The 22580-nt window shown below is 37.0% G+C and overlaps 1 protein-coding gene across 2 annotated transcripts in view; it reads right to left on the reverse strand.

Moving 5' to 3' along the window:
- Positions 1-22580, reverse strand: part of ROBO2 (roundabout guidance receptor 2) — a 434310-nt gene that overhangs the window by 10926 nt on the left and 400804 nt on the right. The window contains exons 20-25 of one of the 2 annotated variants that reach the window (XM_070750263.1): positions 21965-22092; positions 18105-18380; positions 17650-17775; positions 15028-15184; positions 14000-14257; positions 3085-3296 (exon numbers count right to left, since the gene is read on the reverse strand). In XM_070750263.1, the coding sequence (XP_070606364.1) occupies positions 3085-3296; positions 14000-14257; positions 15028-15184; positions 17650-17775; positions 18105-18380; positions 21965-22092 (1157 nt within the window). The remainder of the gene's footprint in view (positions 1-3084; positions 3297-13999; positions 14258-15027; positions 15185-17649; positions 17776-18104; positions 18381-21964; positions 22093-22580) is intronic. The other variant, XM_070750262.1, reaches the window with a different exon arrangement.

Here is a 22580-nt window from a genome sequence, read left to right on the forward strand (position 1 = left end):
AGGCTTGTGCTACATCCGCTAATGACTCCAAGCTACTGGCTGGGGAGAGCCCCCCCCCCCAGGGCTCTCATGCTGTTCTCCTTTGTCCCATTCCTGACTTTTCCCTCCCCCGTCCGACTGCTCATCCCCCTCCTCTTCGCTGTCCTCCTCCTCTGGGCATGGAGCCAGCAGAGACACAGCCGGTCACTGAGCAGCCTCAGGCTGAACCACAACAGTTGTTTTATAGGATGAACTACAAGAAAGGTAACAAGGACAGTGTTTTATTTTCTGAGAAACTTTCAAACTTTTGTGCTGCATCTGGCTAATTGGATGATTATTATTATTATTATTTATTAGATTTGTATGCCGCCCCTCTCCGTAGACTCGGGGCGGCTCACAACACAATAAAACAGTTCATGACAAATTTAATAATTTACAATTTAAAGTATTTAAAAAACCCCATTATTAAGCAAACATACATACAAACATACCATACATAAATTGTATATGCCTGGGGGAGATGTCTCAGTTCCCCCATGCCTGACGACAAAGGTGGGTTTTAAGGAGCTTACGAAAGGCAAGGAGGGTAGGGGCAGTTCTAATCTCTGGGGGGAGCTGGTTCCAGACAGTCGGGGCCGCCACAGAGAATAATTCCAATAGCATGCTTGCCTACAATGCTCAAATTATTCAAAGTATAATAGCAGAGAATAAGCAAGATTATTTGGAAGAAAACAACATCATTCCAGTACAACAAAAGGGAATCACAGAAAAAGTGGAAGTACAAAAGGTCAACCTCTGATTTATAAATGGTTTGGAAAAATCAATTGACATATATCTGGATTAACTATAAAAAGCTATTTGATTCATTATCACACAGTTGGATCATCAACAGTTTTGAAACAATTGGTATCAGTAAAAACTTTAGAATGTTTATAGAAAAAATAATGAAGCAGTCAAAGATAGACTTTATTATTGGAAATGAAAAATATGGAATTATCAAAATTAGGAGAGGCTTTGTTCAGGGTGACTCATCATTTCTTATTTATCATTTTCAGTGATTTTGAAGAAAAAAAATCTTGGCTATCAAAGAACAAATACTAATAAAATTTCACATTTCCTTTATATGGATGATGTGAAGCTTTATGGAAAATGAGAAATCGAAATCTAGTCATTGACAAATATCACAAGATTTTTTTTAGCACAGATATAGGTGAGATTCAAAAAATTAGAATATCGTGCAAATATTCATTTACTTCAATAATGTAACTTAAAAGGGGAAACTTAATATATGAGAGATATTCATATCACGCAAGGCAAGATAATTCAAGCCGTGATTTGTCATAATGGTGATGATTATGGGGTACAGCCAAAATCATCTTCCCAGTTTTATATACTATCGTTTAGAACTTTCTAAGGCATGGATGATTCTGATCTTGCTTCACTTTTATAAGGCTTTGAAAACCTGTTGGTTTGTTTTATGGCCCTGAAGACTGGACCTGGACTTTGTGGTACTTTCCTATTTTTCCCATTGTTGGCTCTTTTGTTCTATGTTTTTAACCCTAGGTTAGCCACCCAATGTTGTCATTTGCAGGTTGAGTAGCCATATAAATAATTTAATTAAATGAAAATTATCCAATGAACTTAGTAATGCAATATTTGCATTACAGAAAGCTCCATCATTTTTGTGTCCCAGCCAAGTAACTGTGATGTCATAATTACTTCCATTAAATTATTAGAATTATAATATGGAAATGTTTAGATAAATAATACATATTAATTCTTTTAGTACATTTATTTTTATAAAGTTCTATGTAATTGGGAAAAATAAGATGCTCATTGCTCATAAGTGTGTTCTATAACATGGAATCTAAATGATTTTTTAAAATCTCATTAAGAAATGAAGTAGTAATTAATAATAGATCATATTGTAAAACTGAAGCCTAATTGATGTAGAAATACAGATTCATCTGCAAGAGTGGATTTAGCATAAAATAGCATGTAAATGAATTGATGACTGATCAAAAATTAATTTTAGTGCTTAAAACTGTAATGGAAGTATAGGAAGATTCCATTTTTCCTATTATTTTACTACTCTGCAACATTTTAACAACTACTTAATGTTCTAGGCGCATGCTAACAGCTTGAATAAATCTGAGAACTTTTTGTGACTTTCAGCAATAAGAAAAGATAAAGCGTGATATAGATGGAAAAGACTGAATTTTCAAAAAGAAATCAATTAGATTAACTCATTTCAATTTATTTTTAATTATAAATGAAAAATCTCATGTTTATGAAGTTCAAGATGTTTTCATTTATAATAACAGACCCACACATATTTGATTCACTTGGTTTCATAAAAGAGTTCTGGAAAAAAGTACCTAAATATGTATTTACCACTCACATAGATATTTTAATTTAGAAATGTTGTTCCACAGGCTGGGCTAAGTAGGCACCAACAATATTGTTGCCCTATGATTTAGGGTTAACATATATTAATGTTCTTTGTTCTAAAACCTAAAACTTACAACATTATAAATATGAAGATTAATTACATACACAAGATGGAGATAAGATGCAGTCATTAAAAAAAACCTTATGTTTTTGTATATAGGTTATTGCTAACCTGGGTATATGGAGAAATATGGAGAATTTTTGTTTAAAAATTATACCAGAAATTCTAAGAAAATTGAAGCAATGCACTTAGCATACAGGTACACTAAGAAACCACTCTTTCAACGAAATGTCTTGGATTGGATATAAAGTAGAATTATCTTCGAAATCTTCATATTTAAATAGTTTGGAAAGCATTGTGGTTGCAAACATTAAATAACTTAAATACATCAAAGTAACTTTATTCACGTATGTGGACTGTGCATGCTTGGGTTTCCAAAGGCAAAAACTGCTCTAGGTCTGAACCTTTCTAAGGTTACGAAATTCATATATAAATTGAATGTTGTCCATTTCTATTATAGTAATTTTATTATCAATTCAGACTAAGTTACCTTGGATAATTTTTGCTTGTTTTTGATTTTGTAACTCAGAGTTTCTTATTGATAACATTTTTTCTGCATTCACAAATAGGGCTTATCAGTGTTCTTTTCCTACCTGTCACAGAGCTATCAAGATTGTCCATGCTGCAGCCTGAAATATGCTCTAAGTCACGTAATGGCCTTGTGAGTTCCATAGCCTCTTCTTCAATATCATCCTCACCTTCATCCTCTGGAATGTCTGCTTCAAAATCTGATATTAATGTTCCAGAGACATAACCTAATGGGGGAGCTGGGGTCTGGGGTGGCTGAATATTGATTTGATTGTGCCTAGAACAAAGAGGAAAATACATATATTAAGCACTGTACTTACCAATTTATTTAAAAAGCTGAGACCATTATATAGCCAAACTTAAATCCTTTAAATTGCTATTTATGACCATTCATGTAATTTATGCATCTTCCTTAACATTGACTGCAATCAGTTGGAAATATGTTTTAATTGTAATGCAGAATGAGTCTATATTTAGGAATACCTAAACCTAAAACCTATTTTTCTTAATTTCTTAAAAAATTAAGAAAACATTCTTAATTTTACAGCCAATTATCATCATTGTAATACAATGTATGCTAATTTGAATATAGTACATCCAAGAGAATAAAAATAATGGTTTTATCCAAGCTATTAATGCTCTGGATAAATCATTGTTAAAGAAAGTAAATAGTAAATCTCTTGAATATATGTTTGATGCACTTGTGGGAATATAAAAATTAAGATACATATTTTCCCCATTATTATTAGAGCTCAAAAGATAGCTAAGAAGACAAAATATATAATAGCATTCTTAGTTATGTTTACATAGATACCATGATAATAACAACAGAGTTGGAAGGGACCTTGGAGATTTTCTAGTCCAACCCCCGGCTTAGGCAGGAAACCCTACACTACTTCAGACAGATGGTTATCCAACATCTTCTTAAAAACTTCCAGTGTTGGGAAATTCTCAACTTCTGGAGGCAAGCTGTTTCACTGATTAATTGTTCTAACGATTAGGAAATTTCTCCTTAGTTCTAAGTTACTTCTCTCCTTGTTTAGTTTCTACCCATTGCTTCTTGTTCTACCCTCAGGTGCTTGGGAGAATAGGTTGACTCCTTCTTCTTTGTGCCAACTCCTGAGACATTGGAACACTGCTATCATGTCTCCCCATGTCCTTCTTTTCATTAAATTAGCCATGCCCAGTTCCTGCAACCGTTCTTCATATATTTTAGTCTCCAGTCCTCTAATCATCCCTTAATATAATAAAGCCATATTTTATGGCTACTCCTGAAAATGATGCAGTCACTGTTAACTCTATAAGATAACAGAGCCTTTAATTTATTTAATATTAATTTTACCTTAGTAAAATTATTTATACATAATTTGTGTGATATTTATTTTTTACCAAATTTATATTCACTTTTTTAGTTTACATAAGCACTCAGGTTGTATTTCCAAAGGTGTATTAATATGTAATAGAATTAAAAGCAGAAGTAATTTTAAGATAAAATATTAAAATAATTAATAATTGAAAGTTGCACGGGGTATTGTCCTATAGAAAATAAGAAAGCAAATCAATAGTCTTAAGACCACAGTAAAAAGTAGTTTCTAACACATTTTGAGTCAGAACTGGAGAGTTTTATTTTTGTCTTCTGCGACAAAGATCAACCAAATATTGGCTAGTCCCCAATAAGAGTAGCCAAACTCACCAATTATTTTTAAGGTATTTTTTCTTCTTCTGGTTATTGACTTATGAAAACCCTGTGTGTGATAGTCAACCTTATGTTATGCTTGGGCAGGGGATTGGGCTAGAAGACTTCCAAAGTTCCTTCCAGCTCTATTCTGATTGATTGATTGGTTGATTGATTAGTCTTCAAATATGTCAAATTACTCATAATGGTTACAATACAAATTTTGAGGAAGTATCATAGAAAAGGGCAGTGCAAAAAAGAAATGTTATACAAGGGAGGAGCATGGGAGATGTGCCAAGAAGTCAATAAGAGTGGAGATGCAAAAGTGGACAAGATATGAGAGATAAACGTAAAATATTGTTTAATACAGCAGTTGCTCTATTAAGGACTAATATAAAGTTAGAAACTAAAAATAGGGAAAATATTACTTGTTTGATTTGGAAATTATTTTATTAATGATTAGAAAAAAAAGCAGAAATTAGAAATGTGGATATGTAAACAAAGATAAAGTAATTTGGATAATTGAATAATGAATATTAAATAATCAAGACAAGCAAACCTTATGATTATTTGGATAATGATTATGATTAATTGGATAGGGGCATGCATTAATGCACCTGCGTGCCTACTGTCCCTGTCCCAGTTCCCTTCTATTGTTATTCATTTAATGTATTCAAATGATGTATATACTTATATTTATTATCTAATATGAGAGTGACAAAATAAATAAATAAATAAATGTATGTTATAAATGTGATCTTTATATGATGTCAATAATGTTTGATATTATCAACTGAGTATAGAGATAATTGAACAAAGTATTCAACTAAGTAGCATAATGTTTTGAACAAGGACAAGTGAAGACAATGGCAAATAGAATCTGAGAAGTCATAATTATTGTGTGTATAAGATTTATTATTGTACTTAAAAGGTAGTAAAAGAGATTGTACCCAGACTGTACACAGTAATTATAAATATAGAAATTTTATATACAACCCAAGAAAATTATACAATAATAATAATAATAATAATAATAATAATAATAATAATAATAATAATAAAACATCAGATGCTCATTAATTCTAAACTTAGTTTGTTGACACAAAGCCAACTGGGTGATAGTGGGTTGGACATGTCCTGTTAACTTTAAGGAGAAGGCAATGGCACTTCTGAAATCTTGCCCAAGAAAACTGCAGGAAGTTGTTCTGGCAGTCACGAGAAGACAACACTGACTTGAAGATGCACACATACACACATCGTATTGGATATCAAGAGAACAACCCTGTTTATGAACAATTGGTAGATATCAGAGCATGATGGAATCGATATTTTAAAAATAATTTCTCAGGTTTTCTAACAGAGAAAGAGGTCTGGTAGTTCCAAGTTCTTTAAGAGTTCATATTTTAGGACAAAACCTTGACCCCAACTCAGTTAATAATAAGCAGTATTGTATGGAATAGAGATGAAACAAAACCAATCACCAGGATCTTCTAGTTAACGGCGTAGTTCTGGTACTAGACCAAAATAAGACCAAGTACAGTAATTTATTTATTTATTTATTGGATTCATATGCCGCCCCTCTCCGCAGACTCGGGGCGGCTAACAACAGTAATAAAACAGCATATAATAATAATCCAATACTAAAAACAGTTAAAAACCCACTATTATAAAAACCAAACATACATACAGATATACCATGCATAAAATTGTAGAGGCCTAGGGGAAAGAGTATCTCAATTCTCCCATGCCTGGCGGCAGAGGTGGGTTTTAAGCAGCTTACGAAAGGCAAGGAGGGTGGGGGCAATTCTAATCTCTGGGGGGGAGTTGGTTTCAGAGGGCCGTGGCCGCCACCAGTGTTCCCTCTAATTTTTTGGGGGGGTGGGCGGAAAAGTATAGTGTCTGAGCGGCAGACCCTTCGGGACTGGGCGGCACAGAAATAATAAATAAATAAACAAACAAACAAACAAACAAACAAAAACCCACCCTGTTTTGCCTCAGAGAATTTCAAAATAAAATACTGTACTGTGTGTCTATAACAGTGAGCTCATAATAGGGCAACTCTAACAATATCAAAATGCCACTTAAATAGTTGAGCTAGTTTCAAACTAGATTTTGATTTTCTTTCTCTCTTCCTTACTCCCATTCTTTTTCTTTCTCTTTTCCTTCCTCTCTTCCTCTCTCTCTCCTTCCCTCTCACTCTTTCCCTCTCAGCTTCTGGGCAGGTTTGGAAAACTCTGAGTTGATGATGATTTTTAAGTAAGCGATTGCCAAGCGACATTGTTTAGTTGACGGGACCCGGAGAAGACCCAGTCTGTGGGACCTGACTGGTCGCTGGGATTTCTGCAGCAGAAGGCGGTCCCTGAGATAATCTGGTCCGGTGCCATGAAGGGCTTTATAGGTCATAACCAACACTTTGAATTGTGACCGGAAACTGATCGGCAACCAATGCAGACAGCGGAGTGTTGGTGTAACGTGGGGATATTTGGGAAAGTCCATGATTGCTCTCGCAGCTGCATTCTGCAGGATCTGAAGTTTCCGAACACTTTTCAAAGGTAGCCCCATGTAGAGAGCGTTACAGTAGTCAAGCCTCGAGGTGATGAGGGCATGAGTGACTGTGAGCGGTGACTCCCGGTCCAAATAGGGCCGCAACTGGCACCCCACAAGGGAGAAACCTAGAGGTCAACCTCTGACCCCCCACTAACACCGACTGCGACCAACCAGAGAGTTAGGAGGAGAACCTCTGAAGAACAGTGCCTCCCACTCCCAACCCCTCCAGCCGGTGCAGAAGGATACATGGTCAATGGTATCAAAAGCCGCTGAGAGGTCAAGAAGCACCAGGACAGAGGACAAGCCCCTGTCCCAGGCCCGTCAGAGATCATCCATCAGCGCGACCAAAGCAGTTTCCGTGTTGTAGCCGGGCCTGAATCCTGACTGTTGAGGACCTAGATAATCGGCTTCTTCCAAGGACTATTGGAGTTGGAGTGCCACCACCTTCTCAACAACCTTCCCCATAAAGGGAAGGTTGGAGACTGGACGGTAGTTATTAAGCACGGCTGGGTCCAGGGAAGGCGTCTTGAGGAGGGGGCGCACAAGTGCCTCCTTATAAGGAGCCGGAAAGGACCCCCTCCCCAAGGAGGTGTTGACAATCTCCTGGACCCAGCTCCGTGTTACCTCTCGACTGGCCGAAACCAAGAGGGACACGGATCCAGTAGACAGGTGGCGGAACTCACAGCTCCAATGGCCTTGTCCACTTCATCAGGTGTCACTAAGTCAAACTCCTCCCAGACAGATGGACAAAGACGTTTAGCCCCAGTCACCTCGACTGACTCATTGTCAGTCGACTGTTTTACAATTGGAGTCGAGGTCCGCTCGGATCTGAGCGATTTTATCAGCGAAAAACGTGTTAAAATACTCGGCACTACTCTGCAAGGGCTCCCCAACTCCCCCCTGGTTAAGAAGGGAGAGGGTTACCCTAAACAGAGCAACCGGGCGGGATTCCGCTTATGCAATCAAGGTGGCATGATACGCGCATCTTGCCGCCTTGAGTGCCACTTTGTAAGTCTTAATATGAGCTCTTACAAGTGTTCGATCAGATTCGGACTTACTTTCCTCCATCGCTTCTCTAGACATCTCTTCTGGCGTTTCAACTCCCGGAACTCCTCGTTGAACCATGGAGCTCTACGGGGTCTAGTGCCGCGGAGAGGTAGCAGCGGTGCAATTTGGTCAAGGGCCTCCGCTGCAGCCTTGTTCCAGGCCTCAGCCAGAGACTCTGCCGAACTGTGGATGAGTGTATCTGGAATAACCCCAAGTGCCTTCTGAAAACCTTCTGGATCCATCAGGCGCCTGGGGCGGAACAACTTAATCAGTTCCGCCTCCCTGCAGGGGAGGATTGGAGCCAGGAAGTCAAGCCGCAGTAGAAAATGGTCTGACCATGACAAAGGCAACACTTCTAAGCCCCTTAGTCTCAGACCATTACTCAGTTGCTCAGAGAGAAATACCATGCTACTTCGCAGTTCATCTTTTACGGATTCATGGCACAATCTTTCTCTTCATTGTTTTGTAGCACTGTTTCTCAGATAATGGGGAGGCAGGTCTTCTGTCCATCCATAATTTTCTCATACATTTCATATATTTATTGTATTTATTGTATTGAATTTATTTGCTGCTCACTCCAAAATGGACTCATATATCCCCTCTCATTAAATCTACTGTTGTAGTAACAATTCCAGATTATTTTGTCTTGTCTATGCATGGTTTGTTCCAGTAGTGCACTTATCACCAGAGTACTGCGGTTTCCCAAAATCTTATGCAAACTTTGTTAATAGGGACAATGTCTACCACAATACTCCTTGTTCGTGTCACTCTCATATTTGAGACAGACAGATGAAACATTAGCATGTTGCTGCCCAAGGACTCTACTGGTAAGATAGGTAACAGTGACGATTTTGAACCTTCATCTCCCCATCAAAAGCGACACTCTAACAACTGCACTATCTAGACCAGGAGTGAAATTGAGCAGGTTCTAGAGAACCAGTAGTGAAAAGTCTGAGTAGTTTGGAGAACCGGTAGTGGAAATTTTAAGTAGTTCGGAGAACCGGCAAATACCACCTCTGGCAGACCCCAGAGTAGGGTGTGAACGGAGATTTTGCAGAATCCTTTCCCTGCCATGCCCACAGAACTGTAATGTATCATAACAACATAACATAGCAATATATCATCTCATCTCATAATAATTATTAGGAGTCTCGCTCCCTCCACCTTCAATCCTTTCTGTACTTCCTCCCCATGTATTTTTATGGAGGTATTTCTGTTTCTGCTCACTTGGGAAATAACAGGAGATTCTTATGAGAAGGGATGAGAATGGATTACATGAATTTAAGATAACTACTTGAAGAATCAATTTCAGGGAATTAATTGCAGATGGATAATGAGGCTTAATTAGCCCCTCCATTTTAAAGTATGTGAGAGAAATTTGTATATATTGTAAGATTAGTGCTTGAGACAAATGATGGGATGACAGCAGGGCAGCTGGGATTAGAGGCAAGTTGCCAGCACACAATTTAAGATTTCAAACAGTTGCATGTAAAGGTAACTGTGCTGTGATAAAACATACCAGTGCATCCTGGAACATTTTATTTTAATTCCATAACATGTCATTTTGATAATATAGGAAAAGGTTTGGTATTTCAGCTTCTAAAACTCTATAGAAAGGCTGGATAAGAGTATATCAGTTTTTTAAAAATTCTTAGGAAATGCTAGAAAGTTCTCAACCTGTTAGAGTGAGCCATAATATCTTTAATTTCATATCTTTAATTTCAGTGACCATGCTCATGTTTACTATACCTTCTGATTTGTATTTAAACAATATTTTTTTAAAGCTGGCAATTCCTAAAGTTAAACTGATTCTTAAATTGCTAGTAAGTATCTCTCCATCAACTTTACGTGAAACACTGAAATACAAACACATTTAATTAAGGGAAGGAAGGGAAAGAAAGAATCCCTGCAATTGTCCAAGCTTGTTTTCCTGACAGTCCATTTTGCAGGACCATAATTACATGAGACCCAGAGAATCTCTATTTTAAGAAAGTGTCTGCCAAGAAATGAAAGGAGTTTAGCATTATCACTGCTTCTCCGAGGTCACAGAAGCAGTATAGAAACTAATTGATTGACCCCTTAACCCGTGCTTTTCATATACCCTCTATGGATGCACCAATTTTTCCAAAATCCATAGGCTTTCAGATGATAAGGAATAAGGGAGTCAGCTTGTTTCTGCAGGATAAACTATATATTCAGAGTTTCCTTTAAAAAAATATTTAAAAATACTTCTAGCCTTCATAGAACTATAGTCTCTGGGCATTTGAACTAGATTATTAAAACAACTAAAGGCTTGCATTTGTTGCTTGTAATATAAGTAGAATATAGAAAAAGGCAAATTGGTAGCAAATGAAACAGTATAAAGCTCTATATAGTACTGATACTCCCTATATTAGAAGTAAAAAATGCAATGTGTTTTAAAAACATTTCTATAGTCTTTATTCTCACTGATTCAGAGTGGCTACACAAAAAGTGCAAATATTATTATATCCACATTATTTTTCTGTGAAAAAGCCTTGTACTTTAAGAGAAGCCAGTTCTTTTTCAAAGGACAAAGACAATTTTGCCACATAAAAATATTAATTGAAAAGAAATTCCATTATATTTTCACTCCCATTCTAATCCACTCATACATTGGCATAACATTTTCTTTATAAATATTGCATATTTATATCCAAATCCAATAAATAAATAAGACAATGTCCCATCACTGGGGTTCACTTCAATAGGATACTGTAGCCCTTCCAATAATTCTCTGTTGAAGTCTAATAAAGATAGAACTAGTGAGTAAAACTTGAAAATGAGAATCAGAAAACAGAAAAGGAGAATGACCATTTATGATAATATAATAATAATAATAATAATAATAATAATAATAATAATTATTATTATTATTATTATAATAATTGTATTAATTAATATTGTAATGAGTATATTTTATTTAGGAATTGATAAAACTGTATGTTGCAATTAAGAATTCAAACAAAAGTATTTGTATGGCAATTGTAAAGATTCCAAGGAACACCTCCAACGAAAGAAGACTCTGAGGCTAGGTATTCCTCAAAGTTCCACTTTATTAGAGATGTCATATTGGCACATCTGGGAAAACCTGAATCTGAAAGCTTCCAGGTTTTTCCCACTCAAAAAACGTTCACGTCCCTTTCCCTGTACCCATATGTCCATCACATGGTCCAATCACTGCACTGTCCCAAATGGAGATGCTTCCCAGCCACACTCATCCAGGTCCAGAGCAGAGTGACCTTGATGCTCAGAGAAAAGAATGTTATTATGACTATATATCTCCCAAGCTCCATACAATCCTCCCTCCCAGTTTTCCACAGCACTAAATGTAGCAGGCCTGAAGATCCAATGTGTAAGATGCATTGGATCCAGGCCTGACAGCATTATTTTTTACTTAATGTACAGTTCTAGAATGACTAGATGAAAGGATTTGAGTTTCATTCACTTGAAAATCATAATCATTAGAGGAGAAAACTACTGTATTTTTGGAGCATAAGATGCACCTTTTTATCCCCCCAAAGAGGGTGAAAACTGCATGTAGCTCCACCCAGCCACCCTCACCTTTGGCCTCTCCCTCCCAGCAATTTACCTTCTTGCAGCAAGCATCCCAGAGCCTGATTAGCACAAGCTATTGATTATATGCCTCCCGATCCTCAGCTGATTGACTGAAGCTGCAGGCAGGCCCACGTACTAAAATGAAAGTGAAACTAAAGCTGCACGGAAGCAAATTGCTGGAAGAGGCAAGGCAGAATTTTATTTTCTTGTGCTATTCAGACTGTGCTGAAACTGGCTGTTTGTTGTTTGCTGCAAGGAGGTAAGTCAATAACTATAAATGCCTATAGCAGTGATGCCGAACCTTTTTCTTCTTGCATACCAAAAATGAGTGTATGCCAGCATATAACCCCACATGTATGACACACGCTCCCCCCTCCTTTGAGCTGTTTTTCATCCTCAGGCTTCCCTGAAGCCTCTGAAGTGTGGAAAATAGCTCAATAGGCAAACCGGATGTTCAGAAAAACAGACTTCTGATTTGCCCATTGGGTCATTTTTTGCATCCTAGAGGCTTTACTCCTGAAGTCTGGGAAGGGCAAAAATGGCCTTCCCCAAGGCTGAAAATCAGCTGGCCAGTGTGTGCATGCTCACCGGAGCTGACAGAGAGCAGCACCTTGTGTGCCTTCAGCCATGGCTCCACATGCCACCTGTTAGGCTCCACGTGCCACTTGCCACCTATTAGACTTATGGGTGAGATCATCCATTGGTACAGGGTGAGTTTTCATCAGTACGCTGATGACACTCAACTGTACATTTCACCCTGTGCCAATTCAGTGAAGCAGTTGATGTGTTGGTGCCTGGAGACTCTGAGGGTCTGGATGGGTGTCAACAGGCTCAAACTCAATCCTGACAAGACGGAGTGGCTGTAGGTTCTGCCTCCCAAGGACTCGGGGGCGGAAATTTTGATCCCCTCAGAGTGTGTCTGCAACTTGAGGGTCCACCTAGATCTACATCTGAAGTTAGAGCAACACCTCTCAGCTGTGGCTAGGGGGACTTTTGCACAGATTCCCCTGGTGCACCATTTGTGGCCCTATTTGGATACAGAGTTTCTTCTCACAGTCAATCATGCCCTCATCACCTTGAAGCTTGATTACTACAATGCGGTCTACTTGGGGCTTTCCCTAAAGAACGTTTGGAGACTCTGATTAGTCCATAACACAGGCATGTGAGCTGTTAAGGGTGTACCTAGATACACCCATATTAGTCCAGCACTCTGCGAGCTGCACTGACTTCTGATCAGTCTCCGAACGCAATTTAAGGTATTGATGATCACCTATAAAGCCTTTTATGGCTTAGGATCAGATTATTTATGGGCCTGCCTTCTGCCTCACATGTTCCAGTGACCGACTTGATTACACAGAGTTGGCCTTCTCAAGATCCCGTTGGCCAAGCAATGCTGGCTGGTGGGACCACGGGGACGGGCCATCCCTGTTGCAGCTCCGGTCCTCTAGAACCAACTCCTGTAAGAGATTTCCACCGTCTCTACCCTCCTGGCCTTTTGAAAGGCTTTCAAAACACTGACAGGCTTGGGGCTGTTGAGCGATAGCATTCTGCTCCAGCCAATTGTATGAATGAGTAATGGTTGTATGCTTGCTTTAAATTTTGTATTTGTTTTTATTTTATGCACTTTGGAGTATTTTTTAATTTTTGTAGTCATTTTACAGTTATACATCACCCTGAGTCTGTCAGGAGAGAGGTGGTCTATAAATTTGAAAATTTGAAAAATAAATAAATAAAAATAAAATAAATATTTAAAAATTTTCAAGCTAGGATAATAGCCATACAGATTTTTAAGAGGCTCACAAATTTTCCTTAATTATTCCTATAGTTACAGTTATAGTTTGTACTTGATATAATGTAATTTTGGAATGGAATATGTAAATTAGCAACTCATGCATAAAAGCAAAATTAAAGAAGTGGTCATATAATTCAAGAAATCTATATTCATTAGTTGGTAATTTGAGTGATAAAGCCATTTATGTCACGATTCCGTCAAGAGGAAATAATCTACATCTATCCATTAGATAATTAATCCAACATATTATTTATTTATTATACAGTTATGTCTATCTGCTGAAGCTAGGACCTATCAGTTTTTTAACCATATGCAAGTGAACTTTGATGATGATCACATTTACCATGCTTGCTTTGCTACATCAAACTGATATGCCCTGGTCAGCTCATCAAGATGGGCCTGAAGCATAGGTTGCATTTCTTCTCTGGGAGACGGAGTTAATGTTGCAGTAGACTGTTGTCCAAAAGAGATTGCAGGGGAAGAAGCCACTCCTCGGACAGGAGGTGTAGGAACTCTGTCATCTTCTTCAAGTTCATCCTCCATTCCCTGATGCAAATATGTCTGGACTGGTAAAGGTGGGCACCAATCATCACTGTTGTACCTACAAAACAAATTATTTTGGTTCACTTTTCAGTCTTAAAGTTCTAACAGTTATGTAATAAAGATGGTAGATATCCATAATTGTTGTTAAGGGCACTCTGACTTACAACTTCAGGCAGAGAGCTGAACGCCACCAAATCAGCTACCATGCTTAAGACAGGGTTACCATTCAGTCTCCAGGTTTCTAGGACATCACCTCAACAACTAGTTCACATTTATTATTGATACAAGAAATATTGTGATTGGAATTTTCATCTCTAAGCAATAATATATAAGGTGCTTAAATAATGATTCTACAAAGTATTATAAAGTATGGGAACCCTATGATTTAAAAATTAAACATGACTACCTGGAGTTCTCAACTCGGTCTCTTAGATACCCTCTTAGATCTGTGAGGTCCATGCTATTGATGTGAATTATTAAGCACTATATTTCTTTGAGAAATAGTGTCTGGAGAATAAAGAAACCATACTGGAAATGACATGACATTACCAGTAGCAATTAAGGATATCAAAGAAATATCCTTATCTATGGAAGATCGTTTAAAATTGAATCTTCTCTTAAACTTTCAGTAGAGAGATGAAAATGTGCATTTGTAATGGAAGTGTATGGAGCAAAGACTGCAGAGCCAAATGGATTAAAACACTATTATACTAAATGTATATGAACAGTTACAATCTCTCTTCAAACTTGACAATAAGTGGCTGTCCCACCTGACAATATTTGACAACTTTAGTTGGATACAAAATGGTTCAAAGGAAATTATGTTACCCTTGTTCTTGTGGATCCACCACATAGTGTTCTAACTCTGTTCCTGGAAGTGGATGTATTGGAGGAGGTGGCAGAGGAACACTGGCCCAGGTAGACCCATTATTTTTCTGAGTCTTGGGAATATTCTTATTTTTCTTTTTCTTTCCTCCTTTCCCACCTGAAATCAAGAAGCATTACAAAAATATGAAGAAGCTAAGTTAACAATTTACATATTTCTATTTTCAGAAAGTTTTGATTCCAGATGGCACATATAAAAAAGTGTGGAAGCATGAAAAGAACTTTTTTTCTATTTTTATTTTGCTTATATCAACAGCAAGATGTTATAGCTGACATAAGTTAGAAATAATAATAGATTGGTGTGGCATGAAAAGAGCCTGTGTAATTGTCAAGCATTACTTCTTTTCATTTAACAAAACTAAATATAACTTAATCACAATTAATCATAAGTTGAACAGAAGTTACAATGTTCTTGTGTCAAAACTGTATTTATAGATTTATTTTGTCTGTTTTAAATTTTCATGCACTGCGTGTTAGGAAAAATAAAACACCAGAACAAAGTGCTTCAAAACACAGAGTATTTATAATACTGTTTCTCAGGCTGACTTCTCAGTTATTAAGAACACAACCCCAAATATGATTCATTTGGCTTATTTCCAGACATAAAGCCAAGTGTAGGTGTTAAATTTAAAAAAATCTTTAAGTAATTTATTGCTGGAATAGGTTTGCAGTATTCAGCTAAAAATGCAAAAAAAGGTAGAAATGTAATACATGAAGAAATGAACAATGAGGAATGGGAAGAAAAATAGATGAGAATGTATACACATATCCATGATGAGACTACATCGCATTTTATGGAAATTCAGACTTAGTAATAGCTAATGATCGTACATGATTTGTTCATAATGTGCTATATGCCAAAGAAGAATGAAACATCAAATAGAATTAGGCAATTATACAGAAGAACTCTGAATGGGTAAAGGTAACATAAGGCTTACAGAAAATAAATGTATCAGAGAATTAAGTAAAGAATAATAAAACTAGAAACTGACAAGACAATAGAAATATTAAAAATAACTTCACAAATTTTTAAATTTTCATTTTTTTAAAAAAATATGGCATGCATAATAAAATTTGTTATATTGCAGTGGGATTTTATACTGTGGATTATGTACTGTGACACATCTTGATGTCATATACAATAATTATACTACAATAAAGCCCTTCATGGCATCGGACCAGAATATCTCCGAGACCGCCTCCTGCCGCACGAATCCCAGCGACCGATCAGGTCCCACAGAGTTGGCCTTCTCCGGGTCCCGTCAACTAAACAATGTCGGTTGGCGGGCCCCAGGGGAAGAGCCTTCTCTGTGGCGGCCCCGGCCCTCTGGAACCAACTCCCCCCGGAGATTAGAACTGCCCCTACTCTTGCTGCCTTCCGTAAACTCCTTAAAACCCACCTTTGCCGTCAGGCATGGGGGAACTGAAACATCTCCCCCTGGGCACGTTTAATTTATGCATGGTATGTCTGTGTGTGTGACTGTTAGCATATGGGGTTTTTTAAATATTTTAAATTTGTCTGATTGCTTATGATTTGTTTTTACATGTTGTGAGCCGCCCCGAGTCTTCGGAGAGGGGCGGCATACAAATCTAAGTAATAATAATAATAATAATAATAATATCCAGCATACAACCTTTGCTGTATGTTTGGATATAATTCTAAATATTTTAAATCCTTGTCTTTCAATTCCAATATATTTCTATTACTGAATTTATTGATATACTGGACTTCAGCGATATTGTGATGCTGTACATCAGGGGCATCAAACTCAAGTCCCAGGGGATGGATCTGGTCCATGTGGTGCTTAGATGTGGTCCACAGGGCCACCCTGGAAACCATGAGGGATTGGTCTGAAGTGCTTCTGCATGTGGTCCTTCTGAGTTCCATCTTCACTGGCAGATGGTTGCAGGAGGTCATCACAGCTGAAATGGAGTTTGTGAGGGCCGTGGAAAGCACTCCCAAGCTCCATTTTCACTGGCAGAGGATTGCAGGGAGCTTTCACAGAGGAAAGTGGAGTTCAAGAGCCTGTTTTTGCTGGTAGACTGCTCGGCCCATAGGTGACTTTGATACGAGTGATGTCAAGCTGGCCATATCCACCCTGCCCCCTCCAAGGTGAAATATAACCATGATGTGGCCCTCAATGAAATTGAGTTTGACACCCCTGCTGTATAACAATATGTGTCTAATAATGGTATACATAATTAAACAATTCTCATAAATATCCTTAGAGAAAATCAAAGCTGCAAAGTGATTAATTTATAGAAAAGGACTACTGCTCCAGAAAGGTGAGAATTTTATGAAATAAAATTTCAATTAATGCTCAGTTATATAGGAAACAGATTAATGCATAATTTATATGTTTTCTAAATTAGGGTCTTAAATTGAGCAAATAAAGTATATTTTTCAAAAAAGCAAAATAACAATTTATATATGATTATATATGACTCAGTCAGGTTACACAAGAGTTATACTCAGTAATTGATCATATATCTTTTAGGTTTATAAAATTGAATTAAAAATAAAATAAAAAACTTCCTTCTTATGTAAATTGTATTGAAACCAACCTGAGAGGCTGTCACTCCTTTCTGAACTGTTGTGAGAGCTTGTGGTGCTGAAATCTTGTGACTGATTGTGTGGCATTCTATTAGATAATCCCTCAGCCAATCGGTAGTCAGGGATGTAAAGCAAAGCTAAGGGTTGAAGGGCAAAGGTCATAGTACCTTCTTGTGATTAGTTTATAGCACATGCACAACATGCAGTTAACATTTCATCAGTTTATAAGTAAGATGTATTAAATATTTAACCTAGTGCATCATATGGGTAGCAGGATGCAGTACAGACATACAAAACAGGCAAAAGATGAAATAAACTGAAATAGCATAATCCAATTAGTTGCATTTGTAAAGTTTTAGAATACATGCAATATACATTAAAGGAAATGGGAACAGAAGAGGAAAACCATAATTTTCTTCCCATGCAGAGAACATATTCATAAAAGAAAATTAAGAACAGGAATCACCATTGTTGCCTTTGCCCTGATCTGGAAGAGAGTAACCAAATCCCATTAAGTCACTTTTCTGCTGAATTGAACTTTTCCACTGAGGATCTGGTAAGTCAACTGCCAATTCATGGATGCTGTTGGAATGCAGTATTTGTGTTGTGGCATATGGAGTAGCTTGTGTTATTTGGCTGGAACTATTGTAACTGGTTTTGGTACTGAAGTCAATGCTGCTATAAATGGCTCCGTCAGAAAGCATTGTGGCAGTTTTATCCACTGGCATTGGAGGTAGCACATCTGTGATGCAAACAGAGAAATGGAAGGGGGAAAAGTATTATTTTAAAAAAACCCAAGCTATGAAGGTTTTTAATATGAAAAATAAATATATCATCTTCACATTTTCAGCTGAGACAGTTTCCATGAGCCAGTGAAGGGAAAATGATGTACAGCCTATGCCTTTCTATCAGCATCTTCGACAAACTTTGCACTTGTCCTTCACATCTGACTGCTTAAAAGCCATATTTCCTCTATATCTTCATCTGTGAAAATGAAGCTTGGAATATTTCTGTCCTGAACACTATTTCCAATTGTTCATTTTATGTCAGTGCCAATGACACTGTCGTGCTCAAGGGATATGATAAAAATCACAGAAGAAGCAATCTTCTTGTATTTCTCCCCATCCCCCAGTCTTTTCATCTTGTGAACACTGAACAAAGTACTGAATGAAAACAGAGATATCTTCAATTATTCTTTTGAAGACTCTTGGTTAATATTATTGTAATGTTTTGTTTTATTTTAATTACCTGGATAATTTTAAGAAGACAAGATAAAAATAAATAAATTATTTTGGAATGTTTTCCTTTTTCATTCTGAAGAACTTCATCTAAGTGAGACTTGAAATATACTAAAACATGGTTACTTTACATTTAATACTAGAAGACAAAATGATTTGATTATTCATCAAAATTATTTTAATTCATTAATGAAATACAAGATCTTGGTTACTATAAAATTAAGTGGGTAAATATTATTTATCCAAAGTAGTTACCACGATATTAATGTTTACCCTAACGCAGTATGAAGTCTTTTTATTTCACATTTTATTTCAATAAATGGCATAAACCAAATTCCCACATGGAAAAGTGAACAACACAGTTAAGACCAATTTGTTAAAATTATATGTTTAGGAAAAGAAATGAAATACTCTGAAATACCCTGACCTGTGTATAGTTTGACAACAGCATTTGTGAAAAACAATATAATAGAAAAACAATTATCAATGATTAATCTGAATATTCAAATTAAATATGAATTATTTTCACAGGCCAGCCAAAAGACAAATATAGAAATAATGAATCAGAAATCAAGTGTCCAAATGTTTTATATCACAGACTTTGCGGACTCTGTTCCCTCTAAGCTGAGCAGTGAGCAATCGCTCACTTAAAAATCATCATCAACTCAGAGTTTTCCAAACCTGCCCAGAAGCCGAGAGGGAAAGAGTGAGAGGGAAGGAGAGAGAGAGGAAGACAGGAAGAGAGAGAAACAAATAGAAAAAAGAGAGGAAGGAAAAGAGAAAGAAAAAGAATGGGAGTAAGGAAGAGAGAAAGAAAATCAAAATCTAGTTTGAAACTAGCTCAACTATTTAAGTGGCATTTTGATATTGATAGAGTTGCCCTATTATGAGATCACTGTTATAGACACACAGTACAGTATTTTATTTTGAAATTCTCTGAGGCAAAACAGGGTGGGTTTTTTATTTGTTTGTTTGTTTGTTTATTATTTTTGTGCTGCCCAGTCCCGAAGGGACTGCCGCTCAAGACACTATACTTTTCCGCCCCCCCAAAAAAAAATTAGAGGGAACACTGTTTGCGGACTCAATCCAGTTTAAAAACTAATTGTTTAGTTTGCTAGAGAAGGCCCATCTTGAACACACCTTCCACTTCTGAGAACCATTCACAGAGAAATAGATGAATTATATAGGTTCAAAAAAAAAATAATGGTTAGGGAATGTTTAATCACGAGAAGAATGAGGGAGGATATTTATTTATTTTATTTATTTATTTAATTTGTCATACAAATATAGTATTGTAGTATGTTTAACATAATACAAGTATAAAGGAGAGATAGAAAAGATAAGAAGACATTAGGACAGGAATGGTAGGCGCAAAGGTGCACTTATGCACGCCCTTTACAGACCTCTTAGAAAAGGGGAGAGGTCTATTGCAGATAATGTAAGGTTGAACATTTGGGGATTGGGGAAGAAACAACAGGTAGTGAATTCCAGGTATTGACCACTCTATTGCTGAAATCTTATTTTATGTAATCTAATTTGGAGTGATTTACATTTAGTTTGTATCTATTGCACGCTCTTGTGTTGTTGTTAAGGGTGAATTAGTCGCTAACTTGTGATGTATGATTTTATGAACAACAGTTAAATCAATTTGGAAGCAGCATAGCTGTACATTTTCTAAACATAGTAATTGAAGTCTGGAGGAGTAAGGTAATTTGTTGTGTGAGGAGGAGTGGAGGACTCTTCTTGTGAAGTATTTCTGGACTCCTTCAATTGTATTAATGTTATTCAGTGTGGATTCCATACAGGTGAGCTGTATTCAAGAATTGGTCTGACAAATGTTTTGTATGCTCTGATTATATTGGTGTTTCTAGAGAAGAAGCTTCATAGAATTAAATGTGTGACTCAGTGCTTTTTTGGCAATGCTGTTGCAGTGGGCTCTGGCACTTAGGTCATTGAAAATGAGTACTGCAAGGTCTTTGACTGAGTGAGGGTCTTCTTGCGAGTTCAGTTTGTTCAAGTGTGTATTTAATATTTGGATTCTTTTTACCAATGTGTAGGACAGAGCATTTGTTGGATGAGATTTGCAGTTGCCAGTTGTTAGATCATTCAGCTACATCTTGTATCTGTGGCTATATATTTAGTTAATAAATGGGATTATTGGAAAAGTTTTTATTTATATAGTTAGAACTACAGATTTCAGATGGCTAAACTGAGTGGCTGTGGATTTTCAGGAATTTTGGATGCCAGATGTTGTATGTATGGTTCTGAATAGGACTACCACTTAAAACAGAGTTGTGTGATTTTGGAGTTATATGCTATTCATAGCTCATGCCTTAGACATCTTACTCATGGTCACCTCTTATTTATGTTTAAACATTTTTATACCATGTGATTCCCTGTGGCTGAAATGACCGCAATGTGCTTTACATGGGATTGTCCTTGATGACAATTCATTACTTTGCATGATGCCCTGGATAGCAGTGGGTTTCTAGATAGAATTCAAAAGGCTGGCTATCATCTTTAAAGCTCTTCATGGCACAGGGAGATTACTTGTCTCTGATGATCTTTGCCAATGTAAGATCTGGCAGGGTAATTATTTTCCAGATTCTGTCATTTCAGCAATATCATTTGGGTGGGATACAGAAAACCTAACTTCTCTATCACAACCATTCCCCAATGATCTGAAGGGTCTGCCATTTTATTCCTCCTCTCTCCACACATCAGAAGCTTTTCATGTTTTTCAAACATATTCAGATAGTTTGCTTTTAATTGAATTAAATTAATTGAATTGTGTAACCGTTTTATTATACTTAATTTTAACTATTTTATGCTGTTTTAATTGTATGTCATCCTTAGTTTATGTCAGAAAAGCAGTTATAAAAATTGATTAAATATTTTATTTCATAGAACTCTTGATGATATAGAAAGGTTTTGTATAAATATATAGTCTAACAATATATCTTTACTGGTACTTTTTATTTTCATTTTTTAATATTTCCATCATCATTTTTTCTAACAAAACTGTTGGATAAAGAAACAATGTATCCTACCACAAATAGCCTACATGTTAAGAAATTGGAAAATATACCTCCACGACCAAAATTTCCAAGATCATTTGGTCCATTAGTACCGTTGTTAACAGGAAGGCTGGTAGCAGGCCAAGAATCCGCAAGCCAAGGATAACTTGGGTCACTTGCATTTAACAAGCCTGGACGACTAAAGAAATCCAATAATAAAGTATTAATGTGAGAAATCTATGCAACTGTAATAAACATCTTAAATTTGCTCCATAAACAGTTGTAACAATTCTATGAAATTTGTAAAATAACTTTATATTAAAATGGTTGTCTATGCAGTTAAAAATCTTCAGAGTAAACTTCGATTCTGTAGAAACTGGTGGCATACCCACACCCTGTAATCCCAATAAATTTTATTGTATGGGCTGAAAAGAAAGCACGGCTGGCTGCCTTAAGGGCCAGCGGAGAATTGCGCCGGGGCCAGGATGAATGCAGCCTGGTAATCCACCAATTGGCGGCTGAGATCTCGCAGGGAACTGTGAGATCGCTGTTGCCAGGCTCCGTGTGTTCTGCATGGCCTGTTGGTGCTGGGGGGGGGGGCGTGCTGGTTGTGCCTTATAAATAGGGCTGCAACGCTGGCATTCTTCCTTCGCCCCCCGGCTCCTGAAGAAGCAGACACCCGCTCGC

The sequence above is a fragment of the Erythrolamprus reginae genome, chromosome 4 (assembly GCF_031021105.1).
Source record: "Erythrolamprus reginae isolate rEryReg1 chromosome 4, rEryReg1.hap1, whole genome shotgun sequence".
In the NCBI taxonomy this organism is placed as follows: domain Eukaryota; kingdom Metazoa; phylum Chordata; class Lepidosauria; order Squamata; family Dipsadidae; genus Erythrolamprus; species Erythrolamprus reginae.